Source organism: Columba livia, chromosome 7 (assembly GCF_036013475.1).
Source record: "Columba livia isolate bColLiv1 breed racing homer chromosome 7, bColLiv1.pat.W.v2, whole genome shotgun sequence".
NCBI lineage: Eukaryota > Metazoa > Chordata > Aves > Columbiformes > Columbidae > Columba > Columba livia.
This window is the reverse complement of record NC_088608.1, coordinates 12566806-12590766: the sequence shown is the minus strand read 5'-3', so window position 1 is coordinate 12590766 and position 23961 is coordinate 12566806. Positions and strand designations below refer to the sequence as shown.

The window sequence follows — 23961 nt, the reverse complement described above, 5'->3', positions numbered from 1 at the left end:
TATTCTAGCACTAATGTAAGATTAACTGGGTTCTGGAAATACTGTAACAGAATACATATAGTTTTGGCTTAAACTGACAAATATCAATTTCTTTCAGGTGAATTACACACAATATAATTAACAAGTTCATGAACATATTCAAGATTAAAGCATTCCAATGAAGACACACAAAAAAAATAGGATAACAACCACACTGGGTTACTATTATAGTGATACTTCCTCCCTTAACCTTACCTCAATAACTTTTAATAACAATGTATTTCTAGAAATGTATTAATCTTCAGGTAATTAAATATCATGAGCTGAAATGAAATCATCCTCTCTCCACAATTAAGTTTGTTACAACCACTTTAACAGACATCTGTAACTGAAATTTTATAGTCAGTGTACGAGTCAGACTCCACGGTGGTGGTGTACAAAACTCACACCAACTGTGATTCTCATATGCTGCATTTGTTCTTCAGAACAAGGGCTCAAGACAGTATTTCAATTAATGTATTTTCACTACAATAAACAAAACACAGCACAGTGACATAGAACACTGATGAGTTAACCCTGAAATCCAGCCAGTTTAAACACAATGCTTGGAGGAAAAAAAAGCTTAATCCAGAACTGAAGCTAGGCAGGGAACTATAGAAATGAGCTGCGGTTGCACACCTACTATCTCTTTATGGCTCTGGTATCAAATCTGCTTGATTTAATCAATAAGTAGTTAATCTATTTATTTTAAAAGAGCCATGAATCAAGTTCTGAATTGTAACTCGGACACCTCACAATTTTTTAAAGCAGAAATTTAGATATTACAGATAATGCAAATAGGTTATTTCATAGCTCAAAATAACAAAGTTTTGAACGCAGAAGCCTCTCTAATATTAACCTGAAGATTCCACTCCACACCACTGAAATCAATGGGATTTTTGCCAATGATTTCCCATGGATGAAGATCACCAGCCTCTGCACTGACAGCCAAATCAATGACAACATCTATGCAAGTTTAGAAGATTACAGTATACAGTACAGCAGACTAATCAAGTATGGGAAACAAACAGGAAAATTTTGCCCATTTGTCTGTATTTTTCATAACTTTTTCTCACTACTGGATTAAAGTTGTAGAACTAATCCCAAAATGCTGTTCCACCTACACACTACATGATACACCTATATTTTGTCACTATGTGCAAAATAGATCCTGTAATATCATTCTTTAGCCTTGATTAAATTTGTAACATCATCTTTCTCACTTTTAATACCACATGCGCAACTATGAAATTACTACAAAAATGAAAAGGGCCTGAGATAAACTATATTTCATTATGTCTGTGATGACAAAAATCTTTCATACAACAAATAATGTATTTGGTTGAAAATATGACATGGTATTTGATCAGAAACATTAACTATCCTGCTGTTTTCAGAATTGTGCAGAAAAACTTCTGCATGTGGTAAATGTAATGAAATTTTCTATTTGTACTGTACACTTCAGCTGTACGTTAATGACATTCCCTCAAAACCTCAACCTTTCCACAATTTTAGGCTGCTTGAAAAAGTTTTCTACAGAAAGGCATGTGCAACTTGTTAATATATGATTGACAATGTTGTGTAAAACCTCTACAGAAGAGAGCTTCTAACTCTCCTAGAGGATTTAGTATAGAAATGATATACTGCTACTGTACCTAGCTGTAAGAAAATCAGATCATGAATAATTAGAGTCACTCAACAGTCTACGATGCTACCGACAACTTCACTGTGACCTAGAAAATAGAGGCTTGCTTTCCCATAAGCTTTCCACCAGTGCTGTGAAGTGAAGCACAGCAGCCCCATACAAGCTGATTTAATGAAACTAAAAATAACAGACGTCCAAAAAATAAACTATTTTCCTGCTACCAGTGAAATGCTGAAAACCAGAATTGAAGCATGCAGAAGAAAACAGAAGGCAAACAGGGTTGGAAACAGGGAGTGTGTCAGGAATCCAAGAGAGGACAGGCTCATTCCACCTGGCAGTGCCTTGAAAGGGCAATCGGAAAAAGGGAAAAGGAGAAAAAAAAATTAAAACTTGACCCTTAAAGCTCCAACGCCTACATGTACTCACCAAGTGGAGGAAAGCCCCGAGCAGGGCTTGTATCTCGACTGCTCTCACGGCTGGTATCGCGGCTGCACCCCTGACTCATGCTGGGTCGGGGGATACGACTGCTCCGTGCTAGCATGCAGCATGGAGAGTTTCAGAGAAGGTGAACAAGTTTAATGAGGACAGAAAGCTCAAAGTCAAGTCACATATCTGTTAGTTACGGTAATTATTACATTAGTAATTCTAATTTGCAGCAGCCTTCCCAGGCTCTTTACAAACCAACTACCTTATACGTGCTGAGCTGTGTTTGTGATGTGAAGTTTCAGCAGCATTAAATGTCTGGCTGACGGTCTGTTTTTTTTTCTTAAGCAATTCAAGTTTTGTTATTCAAGTAGAGCAGGAATCTTCAATCATTTAGGGGATCTCTACTGTTACAAAACATGCAAAACAGGGCTAAAAGAAAGCCTTCTGGAATATTTTTTTCCTTAATTATAAGATAAACATCCTTCTGAAAGAAAACAGGTCAAAATTTTTAAAAGTAGTCACAACACCATTATGCAATTTTACATAGATTTGTCTTTCATCTGGATAGTTTTGCCACAAACAAATATCCTAAGGAAAAAAGGTGCATTGTTCAGTCTTGCAGAGATATTTTTCTCCAATGAAAGATACTGGGAAAAAGCACTTAGAACCTGAATACCTGAAAGACAGGTTAAAAAAAAAGGTTTGAATTTTAAGGCAGCACCAGCTTCAGATCTTTAACAGAAGCTATCTAATTTCTGCTAATCAAACATTTCTAAAACCTTATATTTATAGTTTTATATGAACACAGATTGAGATATACGTGCACTTAAGGAGAGTTTTAAACTATATTATTTACTTTGACAAAGCCCTACATCAACAATACTCTTTGGTCTGGTAGCTATCAAGTGTTCCATCTCGCACTGCCTAATGAGGCTCCTGCCTGGCAGCTGTGTCACAGAAACTCCTCATGCACAATCTTCCTTTGGCCAAATACAAAGTAGAAGATAGAAGATTAAGCTGCTTTCATAGTAAAAACCAATTCCACTGCCTTTAGCTGAAGTATTGTCTAAGTAGGAAAACAGAGCCAGGCCCTTTGGTTGCTTAACATCAAGGATTTTAACTTCATGATTTTATAAAAATAAGCACTTTAGGTATTTAAAACTGGATTATTCCTCTGCAAATTGTGTCATTTTGACATGAGAGATGTTTGTAGAATGTTATTTAGTAAGCTGTATGCCTGGTATAGAATACAATGTTTTCATATGTAAAAAAAAAGCAGTTATAAGAGTTTTCCTTGAAAAATTTAATGACTAGAGAGGGATTTCCTTTGCTGTTTTGAAAAGGCAGTAGCGTATTTTAAATGTTCAGGAAGTGCCTTTAAGGAATTTTCTCATGTAGAGCAAAATCTAATCTACCAGCTTTGAGAACAATGGAGCAGAGCCACATAAACATAACATGAACTTGCTTTATATGAATACTTTAACCATATCCTCATATTTATAAAAATAGTGCGATTTGCACACTTCAGAATATATATATTCTTATAAAGAGGTTTGTATACACAACTCAAATGTCTAGACTCAAGCTAATAAAGTTCACCTACAGTGCTTCTATGGGCTCACATACTCTGGATCTATTAGGACCCTTTCAAGCAAAACAGTACAGAACAAAATAGAAACCTTCATATTTAGGCTTTAAAAATGAAATAGAGCCTACTGCCAGATTCTTCATTTCTCAAATCCTTCCCAGTTTTGCAAAACCCAGCTCATATTTCTCAGATGAATTAATGGTTCTGATGGTTGAACTTTGATGCCAGACAACACAAGATGAGCTGTTGATAAGGTGATTAGATCACCATAATGTCTAAAACTTCTGAGTTAGATGGTCTTGTAACAAATAAGACAGACTAAATAATATGAATTGGATGAAACTAAGGCCCACAAATACCATAATCCCACAAGTGAAAGTAACACTTTAAAGTCTTCTACACGAATACTTTCTTGAAAATGAGGACTCTAGAAGCAAAGTTCTCATTCTTGGGTCTCATGCTTATGTGTAAATAATGGCAGCCTTCACATCAGGTTTGCACAGTCTTAAGTAGAGAAGATTTGTTAATCTTTTCTATGATACAACCCTACTAAAACTAGGAAAGGTTCTTTAGAGAGGGAGAGACGTAAACGATCAAAAAATTATAATGGATGCACACAATACACTCTCCTTCTATAACAGCTAACAGCAGCTGCACAAAGTATGAGGAAAATGCAGTTTAACTGCATGAGAACAGACTAGTAGGACAATGCCACAGATGAAGCACAACACTGACAGCACAGAGCACCCAAAAACAAACACTGGGTACTTCATGAGTAATGGTCAAACAAAAGATTTGCATGCTACTGGATACAAAAGCAAGGGGAAAAAAAGGATTGGAAAGAACTGGATGAGTCTGTTGTGGACTCCCAGGCACCTGCCCCACATTTTTACTGCTGCGTTGTGTAGGGAAGATGGGATATCAGCTGTTCTCGTTGGGCACCGCCAGCAATAAGGGCCAGCAGGGTTGTCATTTAGACAAGCCTTGTACTGTCACAGCCTGTTTTTGCAGTGCAGGCAGCAAAGGCAGAGAAGACAGACCTAAGTCTCAATTTCAGAATTCCCAGCCCCTAAAAATTGAATAGATATTAAATAAATGAATAGCAAAATTGATTCAAAGGAGTGGGCAGGATGAAAGCAGACAGTGTGGCCACAGCCAGCTCTAGACTGAGGGCCTGGGACGGGACAAAGGCAGGTTGCTTCCAATGAAGCCCCAACTTCCTAGATGTGTCTTAAGTCTTATGTATTTGATCTGGAAAGGCAGAGCAGTTGGATATGGTTATCATCATTATCAAAACACATTATTAGGCTGTCTTACACCAGTGGAACCCAACAGATGCAAATACCACCAGCAGAACTTGATGGTGTCCCTGTTTGCCAATCTACCACTTGGAAGAAAGCTGTATTTCATTAGGGTGTGATTTTTAATGATTCTTAAGTGGAGACTAAAATTCAGCAGACACTTCTATTACAGCAATACAAGCATTTTAAAGAGCCTGTAAATGCTGCCAGAACAGCCAAAGGAAAGCTCTGCAGTTGGGTACACCCAACAGATGCAAGGCAAGAACCATCTTCAGCTTTCCAACAAACACACACAACATAACCCCAACAGAAGAAGTGTTGCTGCATTAAATGGATAACCAGCTGTGTCTGCTTCATTTTCTGGAGAATAAGAGTCTTGAATCTCTCACTCCTTTCAGATCCAACTGTGCCACATGATATGCTAAGCATCCAACAGAATTAACTGCAAGCAGATAAACTTTCAAGTCATGGGAAAGAGACATCACCTTTGAGATGTCCTTCAAGGGGCCTGAAGAAAAGCCCCTGGATAACCTCTGGGCAGCACAGAAATCATAGAAAGGTTTGGGTTAGAAGGGACTTTCAAAGCTCATCTAGTCCAATCACTCTGCAATGAGCAGGGACATCTTCAACTAGATCAGGTTGCTCAGAACCCCATCCAGCCTGGCCTTGAATGTCTCCAGGGATGGGGAATCGAGCACCTTTCTGGGCAACATGGGCCAGTGTTTCACCACTCTCACTGTCAAAAATGTCTTCCTTACATCTAGTTTGAATCTAAGTTAACTGCAAGCTGCTGATGCTTGCAGGCATCCACATGCAGAGGCACTATCAGCTTGACACTGCCACAGACAGGCAGTGGAAGCTTATTGCAAAAAGCCCAGCTGCATGCAAAGACTTACTCTCTGTGTGCTGACCTTGCAGACACAGCACAGGCCCAGCTGCAACTCCCAGTTGTCCCTGAAGAAACTGCACAAGTCAACGGATGAGTTACGAAAGGATCTGGGTATTACCCATTTCCAACGGCCTGATCTGCATGATGCTTTACCACCTGCTGCACTGCAGTGTGATCACAGGCTTAAGAGATGTTTTAGCCCATTGGATATGTAAATATTCCCACATACATTTGGTGCCAGACATGAGCTCAAGCACCTTCTTGAATCAGAATCTGAACAGGTCTATCAACATACTTAGGACCAAGGTGAGTGGGAGTCTCATGAAATGAACAAATGAAAAAAATGCCAACAAAAGCAACTGAAGTAACACAATAAGAAAGCATAATACTGTTAGCTATTATGTTATAAAGTAATAAATACAATAGAATGAAGCATGAAGATGACAGCTCAAAAAGCTATCTCCACCCAAGCCAATATTACCATTTTCAAAGTCCAATAAAGACAATTTCTGCAACTGACCACTGAAGACAACGCAAGTGTCAGACTCTCCTGTTCCCATGACAGCCCAAAAGAACAGGCTGTGGCCATCAACCCAGGGAGCAGGTGGAAGCCACACACCTGATAGATCTGTCAGAGCTCTCTCCCAAAGAACAGACATGGACTGTGTTCACAGGGAGCACATCACAGCAACGAGATACACATTATACGTTCAAAAGAATTCAAGGCTCCCATAATATACCTGAAAGCAGGCAACCCAAGAGTGAGGATTTGACACAAGGCAATTTCCCTTCAGATGCTCAAGACTGTTTCAAATCAGATCACATAATGTGATGATCAGTTTAAGCTTATGTGATGGTACTATCCATCATTGTTTGTTTCCTCCTAAAAAACAATGTCCTTCTGCACTGTGATAATAGCATAATTACCTCTAGTATTTTGGAGGCACTTTACATTTTAAAAGCAATGAACAGAAAAGCACAATTCATACAGAGGCCATTAAAATAGATCAGACGTGAGAAGAACATTGAATTTGGAAAAATAATCACACTGAACATGTAATATTTGTTGATGAATCATAATAGCATATGCACTCAGGTGCTTTAAATTCGTATCAATATACTTGAAGAATGAATAAGATACGTCTCTAACAACATACTCTAAATAGAAAGATAGCTTAAAATACATTTGCGAAAGCAGTAATTAAATATTTAATTGACAACAATAAGACTATAATTTCAAACAATTTCAACCCACTAATAAATTCTTTGGAGATATAAAATAATACAGTAACAGTATTAAAGTGTTCTTCCTCTACATAAGCTTCAAACTTGTGAAAACATTTCAATTTAAAAAATGAAAGCAATAATTACTTGTTCATACAGCACACTGAATACCTTTTCAACCCAATCCAGATACACAGAAGTTTATATATAATGATGCTCACTCACCTGACTTTAAAAAATGAGTCTGCTGATAAATTTGAAAATAAAAACTATTATAGAATATTTACGTAAGTCACTGAGACAAGAATATTGGGAACAGAACAATTAAATCATAAGTCTAAAACATCATCTAAGAAAGTGGCTCCAAGACGTTAAGGATGAGAGAAGCAAACCAATTAAGCTGCAAAATCTCTAAAATAATCCAAGAACATGCTCTTTGCCCTTGATCCCACCTGATTGTAAAAATTGCTCAGCTCATTTTAGGACTAAGCCAAATGAGGTGTTTTTGCTGTGGTGGTTATCCACAACAAATGTGTTTGCTGCCTGATCTAATAATATCGCTCATGTTGAATTTCAAACAGAAAACATCTCTTGACATCTTTAGGCCTACTTTGAAACTATAGCTCAACCTGGAAAATTAAAGTATTTCTCCCACAAAACACAATCGCACTAACTTGCCAGCTGAAAAACTCAGAAGAATAACAGTAAGATGTAAACAGTCTCCTAGTCAAGAGGAAAGCCCCTCTGTCGAGCACACCGGTCAGCATGTCACTGCAGTGACTGTTCTTACCTAGTCCTATTCTGTTGGGGCTTGTCTCTCGACTGCATCCCTGGCTCCGAGGGATCTTGCTGCGCTTCTCTGCAGACGACGGCACCGGCTGGACTCTGGACGCTCCACCGCTCAGGCCACCATAGGCGCTTCCTAACAGCTTACCCGGAGAACTAGACCGGCTACCAGCTAGAAGAGAACCAGAAATATGGAGAGCGAGAGAGAGAAAGAGAGAGAAAAAAATTAAAACCACAAAATTTAAAATATGCTGACAGCAAAACTGGAACACAATCAGCCCTATCTACGAATCTGACCCAAATCACTCAGAAAACTAACAGGACTGTTCCCCATGGGCTGTCAAAGAAGACTGAGGGAAGTCCAAGGACAACAAACGCTCACATCAGGAACCCTGCCTGAACGAACCACACTGCCCAGCTGAGAGCAAGACCAAAGCGGACACTGCAGGGTATGAATACCCCAGCTGGCAGTGCCCGAGCCTGCGGAGGTGCCAGGAGCAGCCTCGCTGCAGCAGCAGGGAAGTCACAGGCTGCGCCACCTCCTCACAAAGCAACACGTGCCTGCGGAGCTCCGTGCTGCAGCGAGCCGGCTTCTGGCACAGGTCACCTGCTGCAAGGTGGCCCGGGCACCTTCATGCTATACTACAGCAGTGGCATTGCCTTCCTGCAATAATTAAGGAAAAGTTTTAAAAATACCATCTCAACAGCAGCAGTTCAGCACAATAAACAGTAAACTGAGTGTCCCATTTGTCAAGATGCTGGCTTACTTAAGCCTGACTACTTTAATCTAAGCTATTTAGTTTTCAGTTGGAGAAAATTTTCAGCAAGTTGAGTAGTTGGCCCATTTTATTTTTCCTTGTTTGCTTGAAGAGTCCATGGCAAGTTTACATGTCTTCCAAGCAATGTTGTCTGCAACCCAGTCTACTAACCAATGTTTGTTTACATATTTACATTCCAGCTGCAGTAGATATTTTTTATCTGAAATACTTCTACTGTCTAACTCAATGAGTTAAAAAACACCTTTTTTTTTTTCAGTGGTTCTTCATTTGGTAAGTTGTTTGAAAATAAACTAATGCAAGCTTAAAGGTACTCACGAAGAACGGTAATAGATTAAAGACTCTCTCTTGCTTTTTCGGGTATAAAACAGTCAGTGAAAGTTTGCTGCTGATCTTATCATTCCTGACATTCAATTTGTTTGATAAAACAGCCAGCAAATGTATCTTTGAAAAAGTTGTAAGAACATACTCAGACAAGCTGGTATTCTGAACCAACAGTCATGTTCATTTCCTTCTGAGAAGTATCCACACATTTCAGAAAAAAATCAGTTCCAGATACTATTATGACTAGCAAGAGTTAAACACTGCTTTTCTGAAGATATGCAATTCTATTAATCCGATGGACAACATGATAACACATGTATTATTTAATTTACTTGCTCACTACAATTTCTTGGCCAAAGGAACCAAATACTCCAATACTGTATGTGGTGCTGGTTCCCCCAAAAAGGTTTCACACCCTGAAAGCCAACACTCCTCTCAGTTACACCGCTGCAATCTCACTGATGTCAGCAGGGTTGCACTGAAGTAACTGAAAGAAGAATTTAGCACCTGGGGTTTAAGATGCAGCAATAAGCCAGCTGCAATACGTGGAATGTATGCTCACCATGTTTGATTCCTATGAGAAAGCAAAATCACTTGCCAGGCACATTTGGATTTATGACTTTAAGAAAATACTTTTTAGGTCTCATAGTTAGCAGAGAGGGAGGGAAGCTTAGCAGTTAAAAATGTGAAGAAAATAATGTGAGAAAGCAAGAAAGGGAAAACGTTTCTTACCACCAGCAGGATTAGCTGATCTGGATCCTTGATTATGAGGGCAGACCAAAGGACAGGCAAAAAGTGGATTAAAAGACAGCAAGACAATACAGTGTTCAGCATGCGGTTTATGCTATACACAATACAGACAGATTTATTCACAAACATGTCACTCCTAAAGCCTCTGCATAACACAGTGAGTTAATCTGCAGGTGTGACTAACCATTTCCCAAGGTTGATCAGCTTCTTAGCTAAATATCAACCAACGCACTGAGACCCCAGTTCTGTTCTAAATCACACCCCAGCCCAGTCTGCAAAATTGCAACAGGGTTATCCCCGTGTGGGCATGCAGAATTTGGTCCTGGGACTGTATTATATCTGAATTCATAGCTTATTTCATGCAATGTTCAGTTTAGGATAAAGATCACATCTAGCTGGGCTAGGCTGGAATTGGGAATCAGCAAACTAGACCAAGGGAGCAGGTTCAGATGTGACCATCCTAATGCTTCATAAAACATTCTATAGAAAATTAAGCCCATAATCTTTGAAACCTTTGGATACTCAACTATTCTTTAAATGCTTCTGAGACTTGTCTCATCTGGTCTGATCACTTCTTCACTAAACTAAGTTTAGGGGAAAAAAAAAAATCATTTCTACCTTTGGGTCAGTTTTAGGTTCAAAATTGAATAAATCAATTTAGATCGGCATAGCAAAGCCCAAATTCCCTCATGACCTCAATGTAAAATTTCCATTTAGCCTCATCCTGAATATAATATTTCTCTCCATCTCTCCCACAATGCTATAAACTGCTTCCCCATCCCTCCAGCATGACAGAGCAAAGCAATGAGAGCATGAACAGAAAAGGGCTTTGAAATAAGGGTGCAAAGCAAGACAAGTCCTCAGAACAAACATGTCTTTCCACAAACACCATCTCCTCTTTCCCAGAAGCTTGAACGTCCTCAAAATACCAGTGGTTTTCTCCCTCCCCTCAACTCTTTAGTGTCCAAGTGACAAAATTCTCCTTAGATACACATGACAAATACGCAGCAGCACCATACATGTGGCTCCTTGGTGAAAACTGTGCTTTGCCAGGAAGCCAGAGACTGCAGATGTGCCATGTGAATCAAAGGGCAGAACTCTCCTCTCTGTATCTAAACAAAATAGATTACATCCTATTTTAAATTTATGTCCAATCACATTAACTTCAGACAGCTCACGTATTACACATACAGAAATACAGTCACATAAGCAGGAGAAGCTTGGCGGGGCAAGAACCCAGGACAGCAGTCAGCTACAGACACAGAGGGTGTCTCAGTGGGACCCATTGCAAGTTTAGTCCTACACATCAAAACAACGTGAAATTCTGCTGCATGACTGGTTAAAAAAGCAGCAAGGAAGCTCTCAGATTTGGGAACCTATTTGTCAGCAAAAGCACACACTGGCTGAGTGGGGATTCATTGTCCCCCAATGTCCAAACATTGTTTGGCAGAAGTGAGCCCAATCCTCAGCTGATGCTACCACAAATCAAGAAAAATGTATTAATAGCTATTTGTTCTCCTTCCCCAGAAATAAAACATTTCTTACGCTGGGACTGGGAAACTACTTTAGCCCGGCTGCGGCCACGGGTATCAGCAGGCATCGAGGTGACACTTGTGGCACTGCCAGAGCTCTGTCTCCTTGTACGGATCCGACCTGGAGGAACGCAAAGACAATCAGACTGTTAACAGGTTTCTTCCAAAGGCAGCAGCAGTATCTAACATGCTGTTCTAAGCTTGTAGGGTTTCTATACACATAATTAACCAAAGTACAGGGAGAAGAAACATCTTTCATCAGACTGGCTGAGACGCAGGTGAGGAGTGGAAACACAGTCACGGTCCACAAACCTGAAAACTTCTTTGCTTTCTGTAACCCTATCAGCTGGTTTACTTCAAAAATGTTACTTCTCTGTACCCTTTGCTTCTGTTCTATAGTAGTTTCTTCACAAAGGATCAACAACAAAAAATTCAGTCTCCTAAATACTGCTTCCAATATCAAATTATTACTTTCTGACAAGGCGATCACCCTTTCAGAGACATGCGTGACAGATCCCCCCACAAATTCCATTGCTGGGATTTCCAATTAGCAGTTCGGCGCTTTATAGCCTGCTCTACACGCGCAGGCTGGCAGGCACTCCTGCAAGAGCCTGTCAACACAGCCTGACTACGCTTTTATTTCAGGCTTATTGAATTCTCCCTGCTGTTTACAGATCCCTCATATTTATCCCAAGATCAGTGTAACTTTACTTGTAATACAATCAATGTTGTGGAAAAATGATTCCTTGTGTCTGCTCTTTATTTAAGTAGAGAATGGATATAAAGTCTCAAAGTGTTATTGGTCCTTTTTTCTGTCCTTTCCTCATGAAAAAGCCACAGAAATTTGATCTAGAAAAGCTTACAGGGTCATCAGTTCATCCCCTTCCTGGGGCAGAGCTGTTTCCTACAGAATGTTCTTTCCAGTGCTAAGCTTCAATTATCTGTCTCTAGTTAATGGGAAAGAAATGATAATTAAGAGCAACAAAAAGAAAGCCTCCATCAGTACTTTTCAACAACTCAGTTCTCAGCCAAACGTGAAGCTGTTTCTCAGGACTAATGCCAGTACCATCCTGCATTCAGGAGACAACTTCAAGTTTCAGGCACAATAATAAGAGGAAAAAAACCACAACAGGTAACAGAAGAGTTTAGACAACCGTACCCACCGGTTATAGATATTCATCTCCTGCCATTTGTATACCATACGTATACAGAGAAATATGTAAAGGGAGATATACACTTCCCCCCTCCCAAAGAAAGAAAGAAAAAAAAAAAACAAAACGAAACACATAAGGTACACATGCAGGGCAAGACAATGGCAAGCAGCCCAGGCTGAACAGATTGAGAGCTCTGTTCTTCTCTGAGCTCCCAAAATATTCATAACATGGTCGACAAGTTTCTCACAGACACAAAGCAACAAGGAGATGCTTAACTTTGAGAAGAAAGCCTGGACTTGTTTGTAAGGTAAAAGCCTAGAAGACAGCTGTACTTCAGACCTCTCCACCAACATCTAGTTTCAAAATAGCTCAGTAGGTAAGACACAGGTATCTACATTCAAACATTTATTTGTAGAAGTGACACAGAAGAAATCATTGGAAAAAAAGAAAAAAATGGGCAAACAAATCAGTTTTTTAACCACTGGCTCAACTAAAAAAGCTCCAAGCACACGCACACGTGCTCTTCTTACCACCAGCAAGGCTGCAGATCTCTTCTGTCTTAGGACGTGACCTGCCCCTTACAAGCCGCCAGCCTGATGCACAGCCAGGGCCGGCTCTCCAGCTCCCTGCTGGCCCGTGCCCTTCCCTCACGGGTTTGGCACAGGCACAGCTACATACGGAGGAGCAGAGTCACTGTGTGACCTGCCACAAGGTCTGTACCCCAAACCCACCATGGGCTGCAAGGAAGGAGGCAGATTGGCCTCACGCTTGTCGGAAGCCCCAAGGCTTCCTTGCATTTCTCACATCGGGAGGGCATCACTGTGGCAGCAGGGGTATGAAACAGTGAGACAAGAAGTTAAACCTGACCAGTCTTAGGAACCAGTAATGGAATTAACTCACATCCTTCCCAGAAGGCCAAGAGAAAGCTTTGGCATTGCAGAAAGTCCTGGGGGGTATCTCAAGCTGAAATTTGACATTTCACGCTGTAACAGAGAGTACTGGAAAACATGTTTAGTGATGTGCATGGGCCAAGAATATGTGAGAAGGGACTGATGTTTCCTCCTCTTATGAACCAGCATCTCTCAAGATGCTCACAATTTTCTGTTCTTCCTGCAGCTACAATTTTACTGCATCATACAATCTGCACAATACAAATGTGTCTACTACGTTCCCTTATGGATTTCACCTGCAAACAGAAGTCTGCATTCTCATCCAAGAGTTCTTTGCACGTGGGGCTTTATGTGGCTTTATCCCTATCATTCTACCACAGACAGAAAAGCTAATTTCAAGCAATACTGTAAATAACATATCAAATAAGTTATCCAAACTACTTTTTATTGTTAAACTCAGGCAAACACCTCCCCTTCCAAAACTTTTGCTTTTAAGTGTGATTGTTTCCATATCTAGCTCAAACTGCAAATGTAGTAATTCATATTTCATAACCATTATCTGACTTACTGCATCCTGACAACAGCAGCACAAAGGAACAGATAAGGACTGTCCCAACTAGTTTCCAAAAGCCATGAAAGCCCTTGATCTAGATTTGACATGTGACACATCGCTGTTGGTAGAGGAAGTATTTTGAAAGACTTCATATAAATGCTTTGTGTTAAGAAACAATTTGTGGTGGTTGTTTGGGGTTTTTTTTAGGATGTTTTCATTTTATTTTTAAGTTACTGTCAGTTTTTACAACAATCAATGGATCAGAATCAACCTTAAAATATCTTAACATGTGTCTAAACCTCGGAAGGTTGTTTTGGTTTATTTTGTGTTTTTTAAAGAGGAACAAGCAAAGGAAGTTTCTACAATAATGTTTGTGCATCACAAGAGGCTTCATCCAGCAGCATTACCCTGAGCTCCTCTGGGAAGATACTGCAGCATGACCATCCCCAGTGCTCAGAGCAGACACTGGCTTTGTGAGACTTCAGTCTGTCTATTACACTGAAAAAAGTGGCTTTCAAACAGTCTAGAAATGGTATATAACAGCTCCACAACAGAGCTTAATCAGTTCCATGCTGTGAATAATTATACCTACAACCACACAAGTTTTATAAGGAAGCACTGGGATGGTAATCATCTCTCCACTGACCAGGTTAATGCATTTGGTTACACAGCACCGGGTTTTTCCCCTGCTTAGAGAAAAACATACCCGAAAGAGCCTTTAGGATCACCCCCCAAGCTCTGTCGCTGTTAAATGACATGTGGACATCTGTGAGAAACGCATACATCAACTAAAAACATGCTTTAAATATAAATCTGTAAATGACTTTTTAGAACCACCATTGGAATGGATTCCATGCATATCTAGCACATGTCCAAATGTTATACTTGTATTAAGACCTGATTGCACCATAATTTCCCCTGAGAATCACTTGACCCTTACTGGAAACCATCAGCATACGTTGCCTCTGGGGTCTGCACAAGAACTCCCTCCAAAGCAGAGGGCTGAGGGACCAGCAGTGGCACCACCCTGCCCTACAACAACACGCACAGGCAAGTCAAGTCAGCACTTGCAGAAGGACGGACCAAGAGAACAAAGGAACCTACTCCCTGAGCATTTCCATTTCAGACACCATATACAGTTGTACCTTTGAATCAAGCCCTGCCCTTGAGGACAAGCAAGAGCTTTAAAGCAGAGAAGAAAACAGGAGTGGTGATTTCATAAACCTTGCTTTACTCCCATATTCTTTGGTACAGCTCAAGATGTTCACCTGAGCTGACCACTCTTCTTGAGCCCAAGTTCTCTGAAAACTACAGACCAGATTTTATTTCCTTTCTGGTGAAAACTAAAAACTATTAAAAATTGTGCTCCCAACTCTGGAAACTGCTGATTTTGTTTTAAACTTGCCAGTTTCAGGACAGACCGGCTTCCCCCTTTTGGGAAAGGTTTGTCTGAAGGGCTTGTCTTTACACCATACCTTTGGAAAAAGACAGAGATAACAAAAGCTCTCTGAACCATTAATCTGTACTGATAGTCAGAATTATGGACCTTTTAAAAAAAATTCCTTGAAAATCTGTCTCATGGTAAAACAACCAGGTTTTGAGGTTTTTCTTTTAATCGGGTATAACAAACATGGATTTAGGACACAACTGCTATTTATGTAGCACCAGGTGTTAAGTCCTGATCAAGGCTATAAAGGTTTAAATCTTACAGGCTTCCTGCCTGCAAAACTCTTCAGATACCCACACACAAAGGGTCTGGGCAATCAAGACATGATGGTGCACCACAAGAAGACACAGCCTCACAGCACAGAGACAGGAGAAGACCTGTGCATATTTCCATGGTACACAGACTCACGCTACCTTTCCATAAGGAAGTACATTCTATCAGCATTTGTCAATTGGGCTGACACTACTAAAAACCAAAGGACTGATACTCAGCTCTTAACTTGTATTCTTGCCACTGACATAATCCACTCCGTCTTGCTCCCGTTTTGAGATGTCTGGCTCAAAAACAAAACACTGAGGAGAACTGAGGGCAAAGCAGATGGGAACTGCCAAATCCACACAATGCTGGCTCCCGGCTGAGGGGAAGGTGCAGAACTTTTGCATTGCAGCTACAGAAAGCCATGATGGGAACCAGACTGCAGATTTAGTATCTAGCTGAACCACAGAAAAAAACACAGGGATTTGTTCTTAAATTACTTATTGGTGACTTGGAGGAAAAAACAAAACAAAACAACAACAGGGTTATGGGTGTGGATGGAATTTCTTATGTTCAAAGAGTGTCCAGAGCAAGTGGATGTTTTTTCTCTTGCCCTGCCCCCACCTCCTAATTTTTATATTTATGTCAAAAATACAAACTTTTGCCTTCCCTGTAATTCCTGGCAAACTCGGCAAGATAAGAGAGTTGGTAGAAGACCTTTCTCAGCTTTTATCTGCAGGACACCCCAAACCCTGAACAAAAACTGGTTTTCCTTTAACTGTCTCAATGAAGAAAAATAAAGATGAAGAATTTCAAACAGTGATTAACGTCATCCTTCAAGTGTGCCACGTTGTTATAGTCCTCCCTGATCCTCTCTCGCCTAAAACAGAGAATCCTACAGTAAAAGGAAGATATGAGATTTGGTATTAGCATGAGGTTGGTGACAAACTCCATTTCTGAAAGCTCATCTCACAATCTTTCCGCCAGGTAACTTGCTGGTTTCTACTGCAGATTTTTACCACATCAGATCTGTTTCCAATGTAGCTGTATTAAAAAAAAGCGCCACACCACTAATCAAATAAACCCCACTCTCATGCATGAAGACAATAAACCATTTAATAAAGTAAAAATAAAGATATTCCAGAGGAAGCTGTTGGAACAGGCCTTCACAATTATCATTACAGCCTGGGAGAGGATTGAGACCTGCATAGGGCATTTCATAAATTAACATTAAACTTCTAATATCTAGGCCAAAAATTGAAACGTTTTACAACTCAGGGGAAAGGAAGAAGAGAAAAAGAAGGGTCAGTGATGAACAAAAAGAATCTCAGGATTATAAAAATCTCGAGTTTTCATCTAATTAATCTGATTTAGAAATACAGGTGTTTAGGTCAACTTCATATTCCTTATCACTGACAGATCACAAAGCACAAACACTTGCTCATGATGCAGAGCCAGTTCAGCTCTCAACACTAAGTGCCAGTTCCAAAAATGGTAGAGACCTTTCCATCAAAATAATGAATCAAGGCATCAATAATAGCAAGGAAAAAAACAAACACGTCACAACGGCACAGTGGCACTTCCGAGAACACCACATCCAAATACAAGCAGCCATCAAGAATACGAGCACAGTCCCACAAGACAGTAATAGATCCCTTGAAAAGAGACTTGCATGAGGAAAAAAAATGGGTTTGTTGGGGGATGTGGTGTCTTCTTTATGCATAGAAGGCATTCTTGTTTTTCACTCCTGTCTACCTCAGAAAAAGTGATTTCCCAGTGATGTTGTTTTGCTTGAGAAAAATAAAGAACAAGCTCTGGCAGCAAGCCAAGAAACCAGAGTGGAGCCTTCCCAAACTAGGAGGCTCAGTGTTTCTGAAAAGAAGCCTTTCCTCCAGCTGTCTTAGATGTAGCCATCTCGCTCAGCCAGTTAACAACAAAAAGAGAGCTCAGGTTTAAAAAGGTTGACTAAATATTCCTTCCCTAGAGATCATTGTTTACTGTCCTCATTTTTCTGCCATGTGATCATCTCATTCAATTCTCTCGCTGCCCAGTCTCTTCCCAAAAGCATTTGGCAGCTGCGACCTGAGCTTTGGATGGAAAAACACAGCAAACCTTTACACATCGTAGGGCAAGAAAACACAAGCCCTGTGTCGGTTTTCTCGGGTTTTGCAGGTTTTTGTTGTTGTTTTGGGTTGGTTTTAATTTTTTTTTTTTGTGGTGTGCAGGTCACCTTCAACCAAAAGCAGTGCTCTTAACAGGGAGACCCACACACAGCTTTGTGATCGGAAGTCATAAAAAGAAGTAGGGCCCATTGGTGGGAAGGAGCTCGAAGAGAAAGTGAAGAATACCCCATGGCATCAAAATGAGCAGGACAACCATGCAACACTTCATGCAGGTCACCAGTGAACATGGATGAGAACCAGATAACACTTTGAGAACAGAGACCAGGTAGGGTGGTACATTGTGGACACACCTCAGTTACACAGAAAGACTGCTTACCCTCAGTTTTACTGGTAGTACCATCTTTAGGCAAATTAAAAAAAAATAAGGAAAGTGTTAATAGGGAAAATCAGTAACATCAACAGAAGTGGGCACTATATATTAGCTACAGAAATAAGCAAAAAGAATTACACAATTAAAGAAATGAAAAAAGTTTGACCGAGCAGCAAATCAAAGCTTGATGTATCTGAAGAATATGCAGGTTTTCTCTCCTGCAATAACCAACCTTTGCCAAGCTCCATTTCTTTGTTTGCCTCACCATTTCTCTCATAGGAACATGCAGGTGACAAACATCCCTACTAGCTCAAAAGGAAGCAGGCTCCTTCAGGAGAAGCAAAATTCGCATCACTTAGTGCATTTGTTGCTTTTCTTCTAGTGTCTTTTAGGGCAAGACTAACACCGTGTTCCGACTCCCAGCTTCAAGGACAAAGCCAACTTGAGAAGACACTTCCCGCCCTCTTCTGTTCTTCCTCACGACATAGGTTTGAAGGCAGTTTTGCCACTGAAGCCCGCACACAGTGCAACTGAAAAATTGCTGCATCTGTAAGCTCGAAAGCACGCTATTATGCAATCAACTTCATATTCTGTATTATGTTATCATTGCAATGTATCTAAATCTTGAACCAAGTATGAACAATTTAGATCAGAATAAGAATTCAACTTCTGAACCAAATACAACCAATACATTAAAGCCAAGATAAGATATTTCAGATATGAAAGAAATTTGTCTACAAAAGGAATCTATAGAAACCATCCCTATATAATTCACCAAGAATATTTTAATCAGACTGAAGACCAAATGCCCTACACTAAGGAGAAGCAACTTTTCAACTGACTCAGTGAAGGCAATCTACACAGCTTAAGATCACTGAAGACAATCTACACAGTTTCAATGAAGATCACTGATTTCTGATTTTTCTCCCTCTTGTAAAGGTAAATCGATGAAAAGTCTGGAATGAGATTAGCATAAAGCCAGCAGAATGAGAAACTAACTCAGATGATCAGCTCGCCTCAAAACCAAGTTGAAGCTCAGCGAATACGGTATCACCACCTTGCGTTTCCTCCTCCATGCCTCCTTCAATGGCATCTCCAGGAGAGAAAGATCAAATGCAAACTTTGTTGTAAGAAATCCTGGGGCACTTGAGAGTGATATTCAATGCTTTGAGAGAATAGTGTGACATGTGGCTATAATCAAAAGAGAGTCAGCATAAGGAACAGATACTTATATCCTGTGTGGTGAAACAGGAAGGCTGACTTCTTCTACATCATCTTCTTTTGTAAAACAGAAAGTGATCAAGCTCAACTAAGATGTACCATTCAAAGCATAAAACAATTAAGGGAAAACAAATTTCAGGAAAGAAGGGAAGGCAGAGAAGGAACAGGGACAGGGGGACACGTCAAAAGGAACTGAGCAGTAAGTATTTTCTTCAACAACGTCCCAGAATCGGAATAAGATCTGCTTTTCCCCAGAAAGAAGAACTAGACACAGACTAGTATACAATTCAAAAACTAAGAAGTTACTTCAAGTCATTTCTGTTACAAATTTTTCCCTTAACCCCAAAGGGCAAGAGATCACACGCTGATCCTGGAGAACCGGTAACTTTCTCAGAGATAAGTTCTTCTAGTTGGAGTTCAATAGTCAATTAAAAAGTACAGGGCACCTTCTGGTAGTCAGGAAAGCTAACTGCAAGAGTAGAAGAACATGTAGATTTACCTAGTGATGCGTATGAGCCTGGGGGCAAGGCTGCAGCAGAACTGAAGGGGGCGGGTGCTCCAGAAGACGTCACTTTTGACTTGGCACTAGCTGCTGCATTCACATCGACGTCACTGCGGGATCGCTGCAGAGATCCTGGTGTTGACACAGATTTTGTACTTACTGTAGATGCTGCAGATGGGAGTGGGAGATCCAGAATAAAGAAGATTAATTTTTTGAGCTGTGTGCTTCAAAGAGCCTGACAAGCAGTTTAAAGTACTATTTTTAACATTCCCTGCTGGAATTGAAATACCTCAACTAAGAATGCTTTATCAGGGCAATGTGGGCTTCCCCACGCTGCCTGCAAAGATATTTCAATGGTGACCTGATGCAACCTCTAAAACCTCTATCAGACACTATCCTAAATGCTGAGATCAACAAGTCTGCCAGGCCAGTAATAATGGAATTTCTAACAGAAACTAGATGGGAAAGTTCAACCATGGTACCCATCACCAGCTGGTGAATTGCTGGTAAGAGAGACCTGCAGGTCCTTCAGTCCAGGTTCTACTAACTTCCCAGCACCTTGTCTTCTCATGAGGACTGCTGTTCCCATCACTTGTTGATGCTGACCCTCTTAAGCATGAAGCTTGTCTATTCAGCTGCAAGCAAACATGCATTTGTGTGCACAATCAAGTAGGTTACACAACAATATCTCCTTGAATCAAAGGTCTCAGTAGGGTGTACTGTATACACAAACCAGCCAGAAGCCCATCTGGGTCAGGTGTAGAAAGCAGCTTATCTTCTACCAAAGTTTTCTCTATTATATTCTGTATTAAAATTTATTATTTAGATTATTGTATGCATTTACTTAGGACAGGAAAGCTGCACCTAAATATTCCACCTGACAGTAAAAACAAATTAGCAATGAGATGGAACACTGCAGGACTTGTGTGCTGATGATGCCTCCAGTCAATGCTGAGATCACAGAATAAATGAAAGAAAATTGTATAGCTGAATGCACCATTAGACTATGTAGCTGTACATCTTTGCATAAGCAGTGGTTTGTTCCAGCTATTGCAAAGCTAAACATACTTTTGCTACAATTGTCAAGGATTTTTAGCCTTCCTTTCAGGTGCAAGCAATATTTATTAACTTTCAAAAGCATCATTACATCAGCAGTTGAGGCACAGAATGTGTGTACAACCTAAAAGTAATTAAAAATTTTACATAACAAGTTGTCATTTTAAGGAGCAGTAAAGAGTGATCAAAATTGTTCTTTGCATATTAGAATGAGAATTTCAGACACTATAATCCATTACACTGCCTCAGCAACACCTGAGTGCATTTTTCTGCTCCTCTTCTCACCTCTAGATGTAGTACTTCCAGTAGGACTTCTTTTGGCAGACAATGGACGGCTAGAAATTGACATAAATATTTATTAAAACAAAACTGGTATTTCACAGTCATCAATAACAGTGCTACTTTGTACCTTGGGTACAAAGCTGAGTTAACAGGAAGTTATTTATATAGACATAGACTAACAACGCTGACTGTTTAAGACTAAATCAGCACCACCATGAAATTATTTGAGCAAGAAGATATTTTTAAGAACTCTTTTTGTGGATTTAAAAAGTTACATCAATAGGTTATGGATATTTTCCATATAGGTCTAACACTTAAGTTGCAGGCATTTGGAGCCTACGTTGACCATACCTCTAAGAAAAGCTAAAATACATACATTCAACACAAGAGTTACATACTGATTTCGCAGTAACTACTCAGATTTAGTTCTCTCTTATATGGAAAGAGGCAGACTTACACCTCTAAGACTAATGCTAAATAAAGAATTTCAATCCAAGCACTGTTTTAAGCATACCTGGAAAGAATGACTATCAATTTCTAAGAAAACCTTTAGAGCTCAGCAGAAAATTATTTATGGAGCCAAGATAATGATTTTTTTTTTTTCTTTAAGACAGTAATGGGTTCTTCCAGCTTTTTATTTTAATACAGTTTTAGATTAAAAAGAATATTTTGAAGTAATCAAGTGCTGAGGCCAAGCTATGACCAGATGAGACAAAGCAACATGATGGACTGCACCTATTCAATGGATCTGTCTGCAGTTGCTTACATCAAGAAGTAGTGACATCAAAGGACTTACTTGAGACTCTCCTGGGAGCTGGAGGAGGAACGATCCGACTGTGGCAAGGACACAATGCTGTCAGAGTTCTTCAAATGTGACTGCAGGGCCTTCTGGTAGGAAGACTCCAAGGTGTGGTACAAATGTTCCGCCTCCCGGCTGAAGTGACTGTGGAAACCCCAGTAACACCTGGAAGGAAGGTACAACACTGTGAACATCCCCTTCCCGTGTTTTAGGGGGCAGAGACCTTTTCACTGCTGGCATCAGTAGGCTCATCAGCCCAGTCACTTCAACCACCTAGTGCCCCTGTGGCACACTCGAGACACATCACTTTCTTCAGCCAGTTGTATTGCTTAAACAGCCACACAGAAGAGAAACTAATTAAATTCAGTAGAGAGGAACATACCACTCGGTGTGTTGCGAAAACACAAGTAGTCAAAAAAGCTTTATTACAGAAGAAACCTGCATCCCTCTGGCTGTCTACCATGCACAGGAGATGACAGATCCACAGAATGACACTAGTTTGGGACTGGGTGCTCAAAATCTACCTAAAAAAGGCAGAACACACATGCATGGGCCTGATTCAGGAAAGCACCAGCTGGTGTTGTTCTCTTCCTTAACAAACAGCACTTCTACAATGCTGCAGAGACAAATATCCTGTACTGAGTTGTGGCTATTGACTGTCTTTTGGGGAAGAAATAAGGAAAAGCAAAGAGATGCTTCTATGTATTTTCAATCAGTGCCATGCTGAAAATAAAAGAACATTAAGATGAGAGAAGAATGCCTCCCTGGTCCAAATCTCCTGGCTGATGGTTAAACACCCTTCACTCTCATCACAAAGGAGATGAAGACTCTTGGCACTTTTCAGGGGGAACTAACGGGCAGCTTAAGAATAAAATCATTAGCTCAAATGAATCAAGAATTGTGTGTGACAGCCAGTCTTCAGAGCCTCAGAGAAGTCACATGCATTCTCACATCACTAGAAAGAAGAAAATTTCCATCTTATAATCAGCCATGCTGTTAATTAAGAAGTATGGGAAGAGAGAGTTAAGCATGCTCTCTGAAGTCTCACACCATTCTCCTTGCTGTCTCTTCAGCTTAACCAGGCACCTGCTGTGAAGCCTCAGTGCCTACTGTATTTTTCAGTGATGGACACACTCCCTTTCAAAAGGATTTAAACAGTGACTGTGAAACACCTTAAACATAGCATTTAGATTAATAAAACACATTGTTCATTTATTCCATGTTTTACAGCATTCTCTTTCTGAAGAAATATGTTCCTGTACTGTTCTGTTCAGAAGAGCACGATACTAGCACATCAGCATACTACCGTACGTACACACATATTAATGGAAATGCAAGAGATCTTCAACAGAAGAAAATTAATTACCAGTATTGAAGTTTCCTATAGATACACATAAAGGTATTATTTCAATGTCAAAAATATTTCCTTAATTTAAAATACCATTTAAGACTGTACCAGCAAAAGGGCTTCTGTTTCAAGAGCAGTAAATAACTTAGTCTTGCATACAGGCCAAAAATAAAGAAAAAAATATACTAGAAATAATAGTACTTTCGTACTAAACAGAAGGAGCTGCAGTTAACTGCAAGCAAGTCAAACATCCAAAAATAAAAAAAAAAGGCAAGGTTCTAGTTCTCAACTCTAGAACAACTCTGGTAAGCATTTTACTGCTCAGATAGATAAAATGACAACAAAGAACAAAGTGAAGTAAGCACCATTAGAAGATGCGATACACACATCACTCAGCCCTATGCGATCACCTCGTATGACTACTAGGTAAGTACACGCTCCCACTGAAGCCAAGGGAAATTTGGCATTAACTGCCAGGAGAACAGAACTTGCCCGGGCTTGAGTCTCCAGCATGCAACACCATTGACTCACAGTACAAGAAGGGGAGGAGGAAAAGACACCAACAGCAGCTTCCACTTACTTTCTTGCCTCTATCCTGGCTTCAGAGTCTGCATCATGAATTCCCTTCTTTATTGTTTCAGCTAACACTGATATGTGTCTGAAATAAGAAGGAATATATTATCTAGCAGTGCAGAAAGACAC

The 23961-nt window shown here is 40.1% G+C and overlaps 1 protein-coding gene across 47 annotated transcripts in view; it reads right to left on the bottom strand.

The window, feature by feature from the left end:
- CLASP1 (cytoplasmic linker associated protein 1) overlaps nucleotides 1-23961 on the bottom strand; it is a 171653-nt gene that overhangs the window by 59485 nt on the left and 88207 nt on the right. For 19 of the 47 annotated variants that reach the window (XM_065070537.1, XM_065070536.1, XM_065070538.1 and 16 more), the window contains 9 exons: nucleotides 23840-23917; nucleotides 21909-22076; nucleotides 21116-21165; nucleotides 19772-19942; nucleotides 18058-18081; nucleotides 11273-11380; nucleotides 9710-9736; nucleotides 7882-8049; nucleotides 2090-2197 (listed from right to left, as the gene is read on the bottom strand). In XM_065070537.1, coding sequence (XP_064926609.1) covers nucleotides 2090-2197; nucleotides 7882-8049; nucleotides 9710-9736; nucleotides 11273-11380; nucleotides 18058-18081; nucleotides 19772-19942; nucleotides 21116-21165; nucleotides 21909-22076; nucleotides 23840-23917 — 902 coding nt within the window. The remainder of the gene's footprint in view (nucleotides 1-2089; nucleotides 2198-7881; nucleotides 8050-9709; nucleotides 9737-11272; nucleotides 11381-18057; nucleotides 18082-19771; nucleotides 19943-21115; nucleotides 21166-21908; nucleotides 22077-23839; nucleotides 23918-23961) is intronic. The other 28 variants (XM_065070541.1, XM_065070544.1, XM_065070552.1 and 25 more) reach the window with 9 other exon arrangements.